The 18,526-nt window shown below is 34.1% G+C and overlaps 1 protein-coding gene across 1 annotated transcript in view; it reads right to left on the minus strand.

Annotated features, from left to right (window-relative positions):
• Window positions 1-18,526, minus strand: part of LOC140148273 (neuronal cell adhesion molecule-like) — a 56,659-nt gene that overhangs the window by 9,190 nt on the left and 28,943 nt on the right. The window contains exon 9 of the mRNA XM_072170168.1: window positions 2,637-2,762. Within this exon, the coding sequence (XP_072026269.1) occupies window positions 2,637-2,762 (126 nt within the window). The remainder of the gene's footprint in view (window positions 1-2,636; window positions 2,763-18,526) is intronic.

An 18,526-nucleotide genomic window follows, 5' to 3' on the forward strand; every position in this document is an offset into this window, starting at 1 on the left:
GACCATTTAAGGTTTGCAAATTGGGATCCCAAAAATTTGGCATGTTCAAAGGGGGGGCAAAGATTTTTTGGCGGGCCGAGAGGGGGTGTGGGGCATGCGATTTTTGGTGAGCCGTTTGGAAAATTTACCCCCCCGGCTCATAATTATTGCACAGCCCCTTATTCAACATATTTATTAATAAAAATATCAAATTACTTTAAAAAGTAGCCCAATTTTAGGCAAATAGCGGTATGGGTTTTTGAATAGCAGCAAGCTATCGCCAAGTAGCCCAATTGTGCGCCTAAGGCGCTGCGTTGGCATCACCGACTAAACATGCGACTACGAGGTTCAAATATCAAATAATACCCCAAGTACAATGCATGATGGTTAAAAAATCAGATAATTCTGTAAAACCCTGGGAATGATAATGGACTTGTGTAACATAATAAAGGTGCTTCGAGGTATGTCAGTACATGCACCTGACTCTCTGTAGCAATGACATTTGCTTCATTGCTATAATAATAGTCCTATTATTTCACAAGGATTTTATTTTTGCCAATTTCATCAGTTGTTGTGGAAAAGTGAAAAGTTAAAGATGCAAAAATATATTTGTATAATAAAGTTCTATTATACTTGCTTATAAATTCTGCAAAATAAACAAATTGTCCAACCTCCAAATCACAAAAAAAAGTATATAAAATAATAGTGTATATAATTATGCCTATACCTTGAACACTATATGCCATGATAGTCTCAGCTCTCATCAGTGAGCATAATTCAATAAGCAATATTTATCAGTGAAATTTTGGAAAAATTCACCTTGTCTTGCAGAGGATGAGATTTTGATACCCACAAGTAATTCCATGAAACACAAATGCAAACTGGGGTTTATGGAACAATGTCGTTGGGGGAATTGGAATGTGTGTCTGCACAAGTAAAGTTATACCCAAATTTAGGTACATACTGAGAAGAATTGTATCACTGTATCATAGTGACACTGTACTGACACATTAATATTTATCTTCACCAAAATTCTGAGGACTGCAAGCAGTATCAAATAACATACTTGATTGACATAAAATTTGAACAAAATATATAGAATTGCACTCCAAAACCATCCTAAAGTGTCATATTGCACCAAAGTAGATATCACAACAGATTTGTAAGACTAAGAAAGTATTGTTATGTACAGAAGTTGGGAAACAGTTTACTTTTCTTTTATTTGCTTAACATAACAATCTTATTTATACGTCAACATATCACTGGTTGTAAATTGAAGCATAATATGGCACCATTGACATTCAACAGTAGCCTACTTGTATTTTGTCCTAATCTTATATCCAATTTCAATTTCAATTTCAATGCACGTAATTCTGTAAAGTTTTGTAGGGTCTTTTGGTAGTTTTGTAAAATTTATTCCATAGATGAAAGAAATTAAGTAAAATTAGTTTTGACTCTTTTCTCTTATCTTAAACAAATAAGAGCAAACAAGCATGTTCACAATTATTTACCAACTTATCATTCATCACTATATTTTAAAACTTTATCAGCAATTCGATTTCCACCTTGTACCTCAAGATGTGATGGGACGAGTAAGTGCACAAGGAAGATAACGGTCAGTAAGTTAATTTCTGGCTCAAAAAGATTCTGTTTCCTGGCATGCCAGCACTATTTGATAAGTAAAATGAGCCCTTGGATTTGCCCTAGGGTGTTGTACTTGGGTGTTACCCTTTAGAGTGTGGTAGATAACATAATATAGGTCTACTCAACTACATTATATGCAATATCTACCAAGTAATGACACAGCATATACTACAGATTTATGTTTGACATTCAAAAGTTCTGAAAGTTTTTGAGTTAACCTGCTTCTAAATTGAACCTGCTTCGAAACTGAAGATGAAGTATCGTCAAGTAACTGAAATAGCAGCTTTTAATTGGGTAATTAATATTGTGGAACATTTTTGATTCAGGCTGCTGCAAATTTAAGCGCAATATTTGCTTATTACCTCTACCGTCCATTATTCAAAATCATGCAACAATGTGATTTGTCCAAATGCGTCCTATATTCGAAATAAAGTGCCTGATTGCATCTGTAATCCAGTACATGTAAAGCATGTACATCCTTCCCAGAGCATTACACAAGGTTGAGCGTACAATTTTTCACACGCTGTCATTTGTTCTGGATACACGTACATGCTTCACATTTATGTAAATGACTTCAAATATTAGGAAAAAACAGTGAAATTCTCACTTAAAATTGCACAATATTTGCGGTAAAAGAATAGAAAGTTGATGCCTTATCCTTTACACACAATTAATGTACCCTCAGCAGTAAAAACTTTTAAAATAATGGGGGTCCAATGTGCCTCACCCACTATTTACGATTTTACTGCCTCAGACAGATTATTTGGGAAAAAAGGATACAGTATTACTGTTAATTTCTTAAATAATGTGTCTTCTTCAATAAAAACGTTTAAATAATGGGTTTGGCTGAATCTCGCCTATTATTTACGTTTTTACTGCCTCGGACACATTATTTGGATGTAAAGGATAGGGCATTGGCATTTAATTCTTTAGTAATTAACTAAGCAGATTCTACTTGGAAGAGTGCAGATGTAAGGAACATGGGACCCCAAACAACTGCTACAGAAACTTACCATTATATTTGCCACCTTTTTGACTCTTCAGTACACAAATAATTAGAAGGATAAGAAGAAGTAGAATGATGATAACGATGAGTATAACAAACCAGGCTTCTACTTTGAAACCTGCTGCTTGAGCACCTGAAATAGATAAAAAGAAGAAAGAACCAAATGTTAAAAGATTATTTATTTGCCAATTTTATTATATTTTTCTTGTATTTATATAGAAGTAATTGATGTGATGTTACATGTCCGCCATCTTGTAGGTACAGGCCTTTTTTTGTTGCCTTCAGCATTCTATTTGCACTCTGCACATAGTGTCTAATGCATGTACATGCAAATCAATTTGTACCCACAAGATGACGAAATGCATTTAATTTTATAGAGCACCAAAAATCTAAAAGAATTATCATCAAACACTGATATTTAATTTAAAAAGCGCCAAAAATCAAAAAGAATAATCACCAAGGTGTTAAAAACTAAGCAAATAAAGTAAATAAAATACAATGAAAATGATACAAGCAAATAAATTTTAACAATAATTTAAAGCAAAAAAGTCATTGGTTGTAGGCAATTATGAAGAGATATTTCAATAGTTTCTTGAATGTGGCCAAAGACCCTGCAAGTGTGATGTGATCTCAGTTCCAAATGCGAAGAGCAAGACATTAAAATGACCGGTCGACAAATGCTGTGCGTGTGAAGTTCAACAAATTGATGTGTACGCAGAGGAAGATGTAGAACGGAGCACTCTGGAACCAGTATGAATTTAAAGCATGGTATACATGTTTGCAGGTGGATTTATTTGAAAACCAGAACAAGGTTACTTTATGACGTGGGAGCCAATGCAAGTCGATGATGTCGGTGGTGATGGGGTCCATGTTTTTCCTTCTACTGGTGACGAGCCCCAGTGTTATGAATGTTCTGAAGACACTTTGTGAGAGTATCACCTGTACCAATCAGCAAACTGTTACAATAGTCCAACCGAGATGTAACAATGATGGCAAGTTTTTTGGCAGATTTGGAAATGTTAGCATCATAAGCACTCATGGCTGGTCATTCCACAACCCCAAGGTTTCTGACAGGATTCCTGAACTTTGACATATTGTTTGGAGACAGAACATTCAACGCCATAAGCAGATGTTGGGCAAAAGGACGCATAAATTTGTATATATTGTCGGCAAAATCAAGGAACTAATTGGAATGATAAAGATCATAATTTGAATGTCACCAACTGGCTTTTCTACAAAGATTAAGCTTTTATCTAATATCTGATGCCTCTGCTTCTTTGTACACAAAATAGCGAGATTGGAGCAATGTTGTGAAGACTTGTAGACATAAAGGATGAATTTCATACGACAATTCTTTTGCGGACAGGCAGCTAATGAAGATCCCTTTGAAGCTTTTGATGGCTTGCAGTATTTTCTGATGATTTGAAGCTTTTGATGGCTTGCCGTATTTTCTGATGATTTGATGACAATAATCTTAATTGATAAAGCGATGGATGTAAGCTGAATAATGTTGCGAAGATGGAATGTGATTCATGTTGCTACAAAGAAATTTGATTACCTTTTCAGGCTTGAAGATCGACATTTATATTCCGCTGTTGTAAAATGAGAGTTCCAATGCTTCCTCCATGGCACCATTCCTCTGTTTACACTCTATCCGCTTTCTTTACTTAATTTTCATTTTTGTAGGACACAATTAACACAGACAAAGTCACATACATAAAAACATACAGAACAAACAGTGACACTAAAAGTATATATATTTCACACACATAAATATGACGAGATACGCAGTTCTGAAGAGGATATTCATCGAACCCATCTGTAGTGGTAACTTAATATTTGACGTCTGACTTTGATCATGATAAATCAATTTTGTTCATTCCCCTGCTGCCCCCACATTTTTTACATTAATTTAACTAATCTGACACAATTAGTGTTATTATAAATAAAATAAATAAAATAATGTTGATTGGAATTTACATGCATAAATATTCATCATAATCCTAAACAGGAAGGTTTATTCAGACATATGATGATGGAATTATTCTTTTGCATAGATTCATTGAAAAGGGGCACTAATACGGTAGCCAAGCGAAAAAATTCTTTAGGGGCGCTTATTACGTCGAATACAGTAACTGCAACACACATTATTAAGTTGATCCGATATATTCTTTACAATTTGCATCACATCATAATCATGATGGAATATCCTCAATTGCACATTCCCAGAACATCCCAGCCATGCATAGTCTGGGCACGCCCTTCACTTTCAATATGACCAAGCATACTTCACTAGGATCCACAACATGCTCATCTATCATGGCACAGTTCTTTAACCCCCAATACATTTGTACATTCATTGAATGACCTTCGAAAATTTGGGTACAAAAATTCATACTCTACAACTTGAGGTCACATTTTGCACTATGATGATGTAATTAAGGTTATTGGACTATGCCATTGGGATGAGGCTATTGTGGTCCATAGTGCTTCATAATATTTGGCCTACTTCAATGCTTGCTCCACCTGCTTCACACATGATTTCATTTCCAATAACTCAGTATGGCGTAACATCCGATTACACATTTTTTTGTGCCCGTTTTATTTTTTGCACCATGGGAATATAAACATCATCACTCCGTATTAAAGCATGTGAAATTTTCCTTTCAAGTGTATTGCGTTTTATATCCAACAATTACAGAAGATAAAGCATACCGTGGTATCACAGAATTTTTTGCACTCATTTAAATTTTGTGTTTCGGTAATTTTAACAGGAGATGATATTGGTCATGGCTACACGAGTATTTGGTTGTGTGTGAACATTTTATTTCCAATAAAAAGTCACAATGACCAGCATTTTACAAGGGTTTTACCCAATGACGTACTACCTGCTGATTGGTTACAAGAAGACTTTTATTATTTATTGAGCCAATCAGCAACATGGTTAAGAATGGGGGTAGGGGCAGAAGAGGAAGCTTATATATTTCAAAGCCATATTTTAACCAATCGGAAATGCTGTAAGAAATGTAGTAGTTAATTCTCACTGGGGGTTAAAGTTTGTGAATCCTGAAATTCAATTTTACTACTAAATACAGTGGTACCAGTACTAAAATAGTGCATCTGGTTGGGCATCTCACAAAATTAGTGAAATTAAATGTTGCACAAAATAAAGGTAGTTTTACAGCATTTAGTTTGGTGTCAAGATGACAGCACAAAACAATATGATCTAGTTCATCTAGTCAACCAACTATGTTTTGCAAATTGAGCATATGGTCTGAAGCATAGGGCTGTTCTATTTTAAATCCACACCCCCATATGGAAGACATGACCTATATCCCGGGGGCACTCAACTTTGGAGGTGGCGCGTATGTAGGGCTGTTAAGACCCCTTTTTCAGCATCGCTGTCACCCAAAGACCCCATATTTTTTTACGAACACATGCTCGCTCTGCGCTGTGTCACCCAAAGACCCCCTATTTTTCCATTTGATCTGTCACCCAAAGACCCTAGCAAGTTCAATTTGAACAGCAACTTTCATTTATCACTGATTTTGTTACTTATTTTGAAAAAATAAAGAAATTTGAAGCCATTTAGAACTAGAAATTGATTTTCGAGGTTTTTGTGGCTGTTTTGGTTCTCACCCAAAGATTCCATTTAAAAAAAAGGTCATGTTCTCACCCAATGACCCCATATTTTTTACATTTGCTCTCAGCGAATGCCAAAATCATGCTCTCACCCAATGACCCCATATTTTTTACATGTTGCTCTCACCGAATGCCCCTTAGTGCGGCGCCAGCCCTACACCTATATCCATTTCAAATTGAAGTGCCCCCCCAGGGCCTATATCTTCCACACAGGAATGTAAACTTACAAGTGGAATAACCTATTCAGGTAACTCAATTTGTAATACATACTCCACCGTGTGTAATATTAAGGTAAAGTCTTCTATTGGGGGTGTATGAATATCAAATGGAAGAGCAGTTATTAAACATATTGCATTAAGCTTTTTATATACCTAACTAAACACTTATCAAGGAATGGTCAAATATACTGTTCCTGAAACTATTACAACCCAAAGCAATTATTGCCTTATCAAAATGGAATATAATACTTCCAAAACACCTGACTCATTAAAACAATTACACCATCTCCCACTCCGTAAGGCAGTCGGCCACGCCTGTATTAGCTTTATACATATATGAGAATATGAGAAAACAGCCCCTGGGGAACAGGCCTAGCATTTTATAACTAGCCTGCGTTGTACTATCCTGTCCGGCCAACTGCAATAGCTTCTATTAGTTTTTGAATATTAGAAATAATTTAACATAGCTTTAAAACAAACAAACAAAAAGTTCAAAATTGGAAGCAACCCTGAGACTACCATAACCTGAAATATTATAGAAGTCTTCTTACTTTACTGAAAAATAGCAAACATTTTTGCATACCTTTGAATTTTAATAAAGAATATACTTTTGACAGGCATGATACGCCTGTCCATGTGACCCGGTATTCATATGCTAGTGAAGATGACTGTATAATATTTTGATTTCATTTCATAAATACAATCATCTATAAACAAACTTATTTATAAATCTATGTAAGATTCAAAACATACAAATAAACATTTATCTTTATAACTAACCTCAAATACAATGTGCTGTCATCACTAATTAATACAAAAATAGTTACAAAATCATGAATAATGCAGAGATTAAATTTTATAGAGGAAAAAAAACCACAATATTTTTCCCGAAGGCCATTCTTGATTACGAGTAGCTATTATCATGATTACGCATGGTTTATTTCAAAAATCATGTTTTCATGTTCCAAGACAGATATGTTACACAGTAGGAGTTAATTAGGTGGTAGTAGGAAGACCTGACAAGGCTGACATTAATAATATGATAATGCTGCTACTATATCATATGATGAGACAACAGATTGCCTGTCTGAGGTGTATCCTTTCAAAATTAAAAAGTTGAAATTCAATTATGTTGCAAAATCTGTTATTGCAAAAATCATATCATGATACAGAAATCAGTAAATATTGGATATTTACATGTGTGTTTGTGTTGGTGGGGAGGGAGGGAGGGATGCATGTGTTGGTGTTAATGTCTAGGCCTAAGCTACATGTTATATCTGTATGTGGGGGTGGGGTGTGTGTCTATGCACGTTTTTGTGCACGAGTGTGATATTTTGGCGAACACTTGTCTCATTAACATAATGGATATTGATTTTCTATTTACCAGCTGCTATTTTGAAAACAATATTTAATTGCCATAGCAAAATTATTAAGTTGCAAAACAGCCACTGATATCTAGATTTGTCAGCGTTATCAGCCATACCTGGAAAATATGTTTATTTCCCGGCAAGAGAGATAAATTTCCTTCAAACTTAGCAGGATTTCCCACCGTTTCTGATGTATTTCTTTATCCAGAACAGGTAAATTTTCCCTCCAAATGACCAAATTTCCCGGTATGGAGATTTTCAAATTGCCTATTTTTTCATTGTTGAATTAAACAAAAAATATAAGCAATATTCACTCAATTGTGTTTTGTGAATGTTTGGGATTATTGAAAACAGCGTTATTAACAAAACAAAACAATATCTTCTCTAGATATACATGTACATATCTAAATAACATGTAAAATCATTAGTAGTATAATACTGGTCATTGATTATCATTCCAATAACATTCAAACAATAAACTAATAAGCGCTCAGTTGATTAAGATGTCCTCGGACAAATCCAGGTTTAGCAGAGTGACAAGAATCTGAATGAAGTAAACACCATTAAAAACAATACAAGGTGGTGAAAGCACTCATACATAACTAAGTAACAGTAACCATGGTGAGTTATATAGGTCAAAGGTCATGTTAATACCATCAGGACTGGCTCACACCAGGTAAACTAATTATAGCTGCTTAATTGCATATCGAGGGCTTGATTAGGATGCTAGTGATGAACTGATTCTCAACCACCATCCATTAGGTCTATTGATTCTTACTCCAATTTTAATGGGAAATATTGATATTTTGATACCATTAATTCGGTCTCTTGAACCCAAATCTATTATTATTGCGCTCATAATTGATGAAGGATGGGGTTATGTAAACATTGATGAGGTAGAAATTGCTTAATTAAAAAATAATCGAAGTAACAATTAAGTATATGCATCATGTTTGTATTTTGTTTTAATTTACAGATCAAATGAATAAAGATAAAATTTTTGACCAAATTCTAATGCAAGGTTTATGGTCTTTGGATAAAAGCTTTGACAATTTGGCTGTGAACAAACCAGCTGGCAGTATTAATGTTAACTAGATGAAATAATAAAATTTGCATTCCCAGGTGACCAGAATTGGTTCCCTTCTCTGCTTATGCTTAATGTAATGATGCTATTCTTGTTCTTCCATTCCAGAGCTTAAGGCAATGACTTTACCCTTATCTACGCTATTCACATTGTATAATGCAACTCTATTAGTCTTATTACAAGACTACCCTACCCCAACCCTGAACCCTAACCCTAAACTCCGTAAACGAGGACTGGACTCAAGTCTAGCAAGTTGCACCCTATTCGGTATTTGTACCCAACAATCCAGTTATCCACAGTTACACAATGAACTTGAAACAGCCTCATCTCAAGTGACTTAGTTCAATAACCTGTAATTTACTGGTGAAATCTTGATTGAACTCATGTTGTGGAGTTGAGATTTGATACCAACAATACATGTGAGGTCATTTCAAGAGTGAATGAGCATGTTAGGTTCATAGGAAGTCACTGAGCGATGTGGAAAAGTACATGGTGTTATCCATAGTAACATGCTTGAGAGAAAAAACGGTTTCCATGGATGACAACATCAAAAGCATTAAGTAAACTAGTGATGCTAAAATTTGAATATTTAATTAGTTGATTTGTCTAGCTGCATAAACCTTTCAAGTTGAGATTATATTGTTAACTGTCAAGTCTATTACCTAATATGTGTGCTGTTCATTGGATATCATATTTAATATCATTTCAAATAATAATTGCTATCTACTGAAGATAGCATGTTCACTAAATGCTCTCTATGAAATACAGTATTTGCCACAGTATAAATGCTGTCTACTGAAGATAGCACTGATTAGCCTTAATCTATGTACATGTATTTATGCAGGGTTTCTGGTAACTAAATATAATTGTGTGCAATGATACAAAATATTGTTGACAAATGAACAAAATGTGTGGTAAATTAATTTATCAACAGCAACAAAATCAATCCAAGATTGGATTGTGAAATTTTGAGGTGAAAAAAAACAAAATTTGAAATTATAATTAATGCAGTAACCCTCTATACAGATTATTAACATCCACAATTTCCAAACAGCAGCAAATATGAAATATTTTTATTAATCTCATCACAGACCATACAGGCATGAGTGATTTCATCTCAAGTTAATGAAATTAAAGAAATGGACATCACATGTAGATAGAGAGATATTATATATGCCAAACAAATTTGCCTAGCTCAATCTATCATGCCAGATTAGATCCACTCATACCAAGAGTCAAGTTGTTACATTATATTAGCTTGCTGGAAACTGTTGGAGCTAATAGCATTTTATAACAAGGTGCAATCTGTCCTACCAATTTGATAGCACTAGATCTCAATTAACCTCATCCATCAGGACACAGTTCTTTTGCCTCAATGTACTTGTATACTCATAGAATGACCTTTGTATGTGTTGGGTACAGAAACTCATCCTCATCACCTCAAGGTCAATTTTGAGGTATAAGACTGATGAGTGGAGGTGATGGACTGTGGCATTGGATTTGAGGCCCTTTTAGTGATGGTGTCAGGATAGTGGGGTGGGTGTTAAATGCGGCATGAGTCCTTTTAGACCCCAACTCATTGACTGTGGCTAATGGTGTAAATGGAAGTGGCTATGTTAGGAGCAAGATTTGAATGTGACATGATGACTTAATACAGTATGTGATCGGTGTTGGCATTATGGGGCTCTCTATACATAGTACTTTGGGGGTCAAGTTTAATCCAGACAACATATCAACCAATGCATTTGACAAACAAAGCATTTCGATCTGGTCGCCTGTGATGTACTCAAATCTAGATTTAATGTGAATTGTTCCAGAACCAAGACAACCTATCCACCACTAGTCCTAGCCCTACTATAGGGCCTTTTAAACACACTATATCCAAGAACCGCTAAAACCCACTAACCGCTCCACCCGAAAATAGGGGAATAGCAGAAACAGGGTATAGCAGTTCTCTGGATATAGCCAGGTTTTATGATATAGCATGGTTTTGGATCACCACAGTCAAAAGGCCCTATACTATTAAGGCTAACTAGTCCTACCTACTGTAACACAAATTTTCTCTAACTTTATTTTCCTAAATTGAAAAATTCTGTTTCCAGTTGTATCCAAACATGAAAAATAACTCTCCTGCAATTAAATTGAGCATATTATCCATAAACTCATAAAATTACAAACTTTGTGTGAACTTGCAGTTAAAGTACTTCAGCATTTCGATTTCAATCTTACTTAACATGACAAAACAACATTTTTGTGAGTGTAGAATGTGCCACCAATATCCAGATGTGGAAATACTTTCAATACTCACATTTCATAAATTGATACCACTCATAACACATTTGAAACAGGCTGTTCACATGAGAGGAAATACTATTTGTGTGATTTATATGGATTTATACATATCCTTTTTAGCTTTAACAAATTAACATACACTTCACACAATTTCTAACTTTGAATAAATACTTCTTATGTATTTTACCATCTTTACATTTTACATCAATTTGAGTCATCTATGCTAACATTATGATATAATAATAAGTATCATTTTTCTAGCATTTCAATAAACATTTTAATTAATATTAAATCATACCCTCACATTACACATAATGCACAAATTGAGAGTGAACTTTGTTACTAAACTGGGTTTATTTCGATAAACGTTTTAATTAATATTAAATCATACCCTCACATCACACATAATGCACAAATTGAATGAGTGAACTTTGTTGTTATCAAAGTGGGTATATTCTGAATTGAATGAAATAATATGTATATCCATGAATAAGCCTACATCAGATTTCATACTTGTGTGAAAAAAAATTGCCACAAAAAAATGAAAGCGTTTCATACATATCAGTGCACGCTACCCCAACGGGTGGGTGGCTGGTTGATAGGTCACCACTAATAGGAATAGGATAATGAAATTATACCATTATGACTATTTCCTTCTTATTATGCACATTCAATATTAATTGGGTTAAGATTTGCTGAGACCTTTCAATTACAATTTCTGCACTGTTCATTACGTTGGACAACATGAATCTTTCAAATTTTAAATCTTACAGTGATAGTGTAAAATATATATAGGCAAAGTGTACTCAAAAGTGGTAATCATTATAGTATTTTGTTACTTCATTATTACTTCAATTTTAAGTTGTATGAACAACATTTCATATCAAAACAAACAATTCATATCAAAACACGTTTTGGATTTATACACATTCATAGAGAAATTGCACAAAGCGTAAATAGAAACTAGCCATTTCATATCTACAGAACACATTGTATAAGGGAAGTGATAAAATCACAATTATTTTAAATATGAGTTTTTATTGCTCTTTCAAAAGTTTATTTCCTGTTTGTGTGGTTGATTTGAAAGGAAAAAATTAAATCCATGTTTCCAAATATCTCTACATGTGGTTACATTAATTACAATACAAAGAACGTAATGGTACAAAATTCCACATTCCTTGATTTGATTGACATTCCGCTTCTTCGGAATGATGATCACCTCTTGAGCCAACCAACAACAAAGACTGAATTACTTTGGAATTTTTATAGGGTTAGGAGTGTCAAACAAAAGATCAATCATTAGAGCAAGAGTCTTTTAAATAATAATAATAATAATAATAATAATAATAATAATAATAATAATAATAATAATAATAAACTCTATTGCTTAACAGCAATATCCAATTTTGGCCATGTACATTATATTTTGTCAATTGCCATGGCAACTAGAAGCTGCACAAAGCTAAAGATTTCATCCAATAATTCATATCCTCAAGTCAATAATAGATTCTGAATAAAACTGATCCATGTCAAGATTGCATGTCAGTGCAATAACCAATGTTAAGCCATCAATAAACAAGAGATGAGATTCCTCATCACTTGCTGTAGCATCCATCGCATGCTGTACGTGAGACTGATCAACTCCCATGAATCTTAACCTGCCAGGAATTACACAGGCCAGTCTGGGGAATTATGTCTTTGCTCCTATCTATATTGCAGCTTGAAATATAGTAAGGGTAAAGGGCATACGCTTCTTTACTATAACCATCACAAACCAGCTATACTACATTCATGCTAACATGATGATCGACCTTCGATCTGGTTGGAGTCTTTCCTACGACAGACCTTCAGGTTTGGTGTCAACTCTTTTGATCAGAGCATCTGGCGAGGTGTACGTGTTTGCTTGTCAAGGTGTACGAGACATGGCTATATACAATCGCAAACAAACTATTCTGATTTATGCGCCTATAATTTTAGAGTTTTGTTGAATGAACAGACACATCATCAAGCATCTGTCATGCAGTACATATCAAGGTGACGTGCTGCATCTCCATTCCTTGACAATAATCATACACGTATAAATAGCACTGACGATAAGTGATCTGGAAGTTTGAAAAGTATTACGATACAAGAACCTAATCAAATTTAATTTGAAATCCAAAACTAACTTCCTCAAATCAAATCTAGAAAAGTCTCATACACATCTACAAACTTTAACAATAACACAAATCCTAGTTTCTGTGAATGTTATTGTTGGTGTCTGAAACCATGGTTACCAAACTAAGAAAATAAATAAAAGTAATAGAAAATGGAAAGTTTGGAAACACACCAAACTTTGAATATTTGACTATACAAACTTTGCCATTTGATTAACCTGCATGGGTAGACAAGTCAATAGGATAACTTTAATGAAGCAAAAATCACCTATTGGATACATCCAGGTACTGGGAACAGACCTGATGGTCTCTTTTCTTTTCTCCTAAAAGTCACATTTGTTTGCATTGATATTTTTCGGGTCAATTGCAATTATGATGCTACGTTGGAGTAATGCTTAAAATGCAAAGCATGCTTAGAACTTTTCATATTCGGATTTACAGAAATTCCGTTTTGATTGTTATTGTTTGACTAACCCATATACTTCCACTTTATTTTTGTTTTTCATTTTCATGCCAATAAATGGATTTTGATTTCAATGCAACTAATGGGGTTTGGACCAGAAAAGTACTCTGCAAGATTTTTATCAAGGCTTGTTACATTAACTTATTTTCTCTTGTATTATCATTTTTATTTATTGTTTCTGCCAGATAAATTGATCGATTATATAGTGTGTCTCGCCTCAAGTTGAAAGTAACTGCCACAGTGTTACTTTTAAATTGAGAGGAGACAAATAGTATGACTCTTTATTTTGTAACATACAAAGTGATTCCTTCAAATGGTCCCAGACTATGTGAAATTAAGGATCATGTACAGATTTATAATGATTTCCATATCTCATTTCTTTGCCAAAATAAAACCTACATGTATCATACAGAAAATTCCATCACTTGGTGACTGAGATAATGAGTATAAAAAGTGACTGAGATAATGAGTATTTTCACGTGCAATTTAATCATGTTTTCCATAATTTGGCTGGTAGTGTGGATTATTTTTCTGACTTCCATTTATATGACCAAATGCGAGTGTAAAACACATTGTTATTTCCTGCCTACTCACTCAAAGATGGATGTTTAGCCAAGTGAGATTTAAAAGTATACTAAAAACAGGCTGCAAGGTCGGTAGCAAAATGGATGTTTTGATTTTTCCACTAAAAATGCACGCATATTCATTGTTTTTTGTGCAAATATAATAATAATTTTGGAAAATCACAAAAATGAATTCAAGTGAGGGTCAGAAAATGAAGTAAGGGCGAGTGACGAGAAACACAAAATCGACTTTCATCAGCCTTAAATCAGTTTTTGAAATAAATATCTCATTTCATTTGACCACATAACATATTCATACACAGTTTGCTTTTCAATGTCAATGCCACACAGTCTACAAACAGTTTTCCTTTCTTTCCCTTTCAAAACAAACTACAAACAAATAGTCTGCATGGTCCCCTAATGAGATCCATTTTGTTACACTCTGTTTGTTGTACTATGTCATGCTTAGACTATTTCATTAAGTTTGCCATATGATGCCGGGGCATATGAGTGTCATGGCGTGAGATAATATTTATGTTTATGTTTTAAGTAAACCATGAAACATGGTTATTACATCCGCTGGGTTAGGATCATTACATCAAATCAATGTTGTAAATTTAATACATAAACATTTCAGATGATGCCATTCATGGTTACTTTTTAGTGAAACATGACACTTGGTTACATGACTTTTTGAGTTTTAAACAAATGTCCATCATTTTTCTCATTTCTTTCTGTTTGACCTTTCTGACTCATGTGTTCTGAAAATTAAAGAAATTCAAAGTTGACAATATTGTCTGTTTTTTACTATGTGAACTCAGGAAACTTCTTTTAGTATCAAGTGTTTGAAATTGACAGGAGTTAAAAAGGGAAATATTTCTACTTAACTTGTTGAACAACTCTATTTTAAGTTTTTGCAGGAGTTTTTGCTCCTTATAGTGGTGGAGGAGTATGAGATGGTGTACATGTAGAAGTACCTACTAACTGCTGTGGCCCCCAGTTCAATCCAGGAAGGGCCAAAAATGATCCGCACCCATCCTCGCCACTTTTTTTGTCTGGGTACTTCCTGTTTCTCTTTTAAACAAGGCCGCACTATTTTCCTTTCCATCTTAATGCATTATTTTCAATTAGTCCTCATTTTAGCATCATCCTAAAGTTCAAGATCACAAACCTGACAATTTTAAGCATCTACTATTATCAGGCGTGATCTCATGAGGGAATATGATCCAAAAACCGCGAATCAATTATCGAAGATAAAGAACAACCAACCCGCAGCAAAGTGCATTTTGTTAAAACCTTAATCAAGTGTCTAATCCCTATGATATATGACAAAGCACATACACCTGCACCTTAACCCCAATTATACATGCGATTTAACTTCAATTAAATTGGGTCACTCAATTTCACACAGAACAAACCCAACACGCTTTGTATTCCTACATTTTACAGCAGAAATAGATAGCCCACAAACAAATCTCTCTCCTTGTGCTAGCAATATGCTTATATATGTGGGAAATAGAGATATGGTAGAGATGTTGTTTTTTCTTGCCCTACTTGTTATAGCATTTGGAACACAATAATTGTTGAAGGACAAATGGTCGTAAGAACATAATATCAAAGCACTTACTACCTCCTTGGGTTTCTTTATTTTGACAATGTACATGTAAATACAGAATCTCTGCATAAAATATTTTAATTTTGTAGATATTACAGCCAGACAAAAACACTAAAATTTAAATTGTTGTAGCGAAAAACAAACCCTCAACGGAGCTTGAAAAATGGATTTTATCATGTAAAAAACAACAGAGCATGTATATTCGGGCATTATTCATGGCTTACTGAAGGCAGTGATTTTGTTATCAAAAATAATTCTCACCAAATCCAACATCTGTCAGTACATTCAAATATCCTCAGCCTTTCAGCTAATTAATAGGAGCCAGCTAACGAGTTCAGCAGGTGTAAATTAAATATTCAGATGCTAGTCCATCAGTAGATCTGACCATTATGCAATCAGACAATTCAATTCAATGCAAATACAATGCTTACAAAAGCTAAGTTCATTCTCTTAATACCATCTATGGTTCCTCTCTGCTATGCTCAAACACAACACACAAACTGGGGAGTCGTCAAATGTTTTCAGTGTTATATCAAATTTCTGATTCAATAAACCAAGCGTTTGCATTTCATTCCACAAATGGTTATTCATATATATATAGTTGGTATTGATGGAACAATTCATTTCTATAAAAATCTAACAATGGTAAAAGAGCATTACAATATATAAAATGTTATTTTAAACACAATACACAGAATTTCATTTGTTTCCCTACATTATCCTAAATTTACAGAATATCAAAGTGATACAAAATGCATTTTAAAATTATTTTGTCTTTTTTTTCCTTCCACTTTTGTTATTTTCAGCCAAATAGTCCTGTTTCCGATGGCTGGGTTCACTGCTCAAAATGTGATCTCAGATTGTTAAGTATCTCTTTCTCCACTCAACGTTTTGAAAAGAAATTCTGTGAATGTCCACAAATATTAGGGTTAAAATCATCTTGTTTGTTCTATATTTTTTTGTTGAGATTTGTTTATATTATAATAATAATTATGATTATGTTTGAGACCTAATGTCTTCATATCTTGCTCTTGCATGGAGATACTGCATTTGGAATGTAAAATCTGTATAATCATCGCTCTTCACATTCCTGGTATAAGTTCATCTATAATTTAGCGACCAAAATGGTAGGCGTGAAAGATATTTTTTCGCATGATGAGGAGATAATACTATACAGGATACCAGCTGTTACAAAATAGTTATTTATGCACCTGACGCAATCACAGAAACCATTGTCAATCGGCATCTTTCATACATACATTGGTGGTATATAAAACTGTACATATAATATACCCGTAACTATTTGGCAGTCATGTTCAAATCACTGATAATTCTGAAATCAGTTTTGAGAGAGAGAAAAGATGCTCTTTTTGGCTATTTGAAATGTTTGGAAAGCTCAGGGAAATGGACATGTAGCCATAATATATTGAATTTTGAAAGAGCAAAAACTATCAGAAGTTCAGAACCAGTAAGGATGTCAGTGTCAAATAATTTTCCTGTGAAAATGTGCAATAGGTTTAATAAATAAATACATAGTTGACCTGAATAAATATTTTTACAACATGCAACATTTCAGTTAAGCTCTCATTAATGTGGAGGTTGCAAGGAAGAAAACAATCAGGATTTGTAATTGGCAAACAAGACAAAAGGAAGTCTTAATATGGCTAGATAAACTGAGACTATAGAAAACAGAATTTCTGAGCCAATTGGTCATCACAACCATATTCAATTATTTTAAAAGTCTTGAAACCTACAATCCTTATGCCTAATAAACGATCATAATCTTGATGATGTATAGAATATTATAACATGAGTTCCTGATCATCTTGTAAGTTATCAAAGCCAACAAAGGAGACTGAGAAAAATAATTGCATGACTGGAACTTCAGGCCCGTAGCCAGGGGGGAAGGCTACGATGCAACCCCCCCCTCCAAATTTGCCAAAGTATACAAAAAGTCCCAAAATTTAAGAATTTGCGAGCGTAGTGAGCAAAAAAAAAAAAATCAAATTTTCTTAAAGCTCTTTTGGTTAAAAGGGTCCAAATTTGGAGAAGAAAGTCAACTTTTCACAAAATTGCCTTCCCCCACTTGGAAAAAAAGTACTTTTTCAAAAACAGCACCCCCCAAAAAAAATCCTGGCTACAGGCCTGTGGAACTCTATGCAGAGGTTTAACAAAATCTGGTCATAATCCAAAAATCTAAATTTACAGTTGAAAATAAAATGGTGCAAATTAAAAAGATTATGATATGTGATTATGTTAAATTATTCTGAAATGAATGTGTGCCAGCCTGTGTCACTGATCTGCAATACCTGTGTATTAGTGTGAGCTTTTCAATTATGATTGGGTGTACTCATAAAGATCAACATTATATTGAATGCCTATTCTTTTAATTAACAACCTCCTTGAATTGCATCAGCATTTTCTTCGATTTAAATCTTGAACATTTCAAATCCCTTGCTCACTTGATCACAGGTGATGTATCAGATTCCAGCTCATA

This window comes from Amphiura filiformis, chromosome 3 (genome assembly GCF_039555335.1).
Source record: "Amphiura filiformis chromosome 3, Afil_fr2py, whole genome shotgun sequence".
NCBI classification, from domain to species: Eukaryota; Metazoa; Echinodermata; class Ophiuroidea; order Amphilepidida; family Amphiuridae; genus Amphiura; species Amphiura filiformis.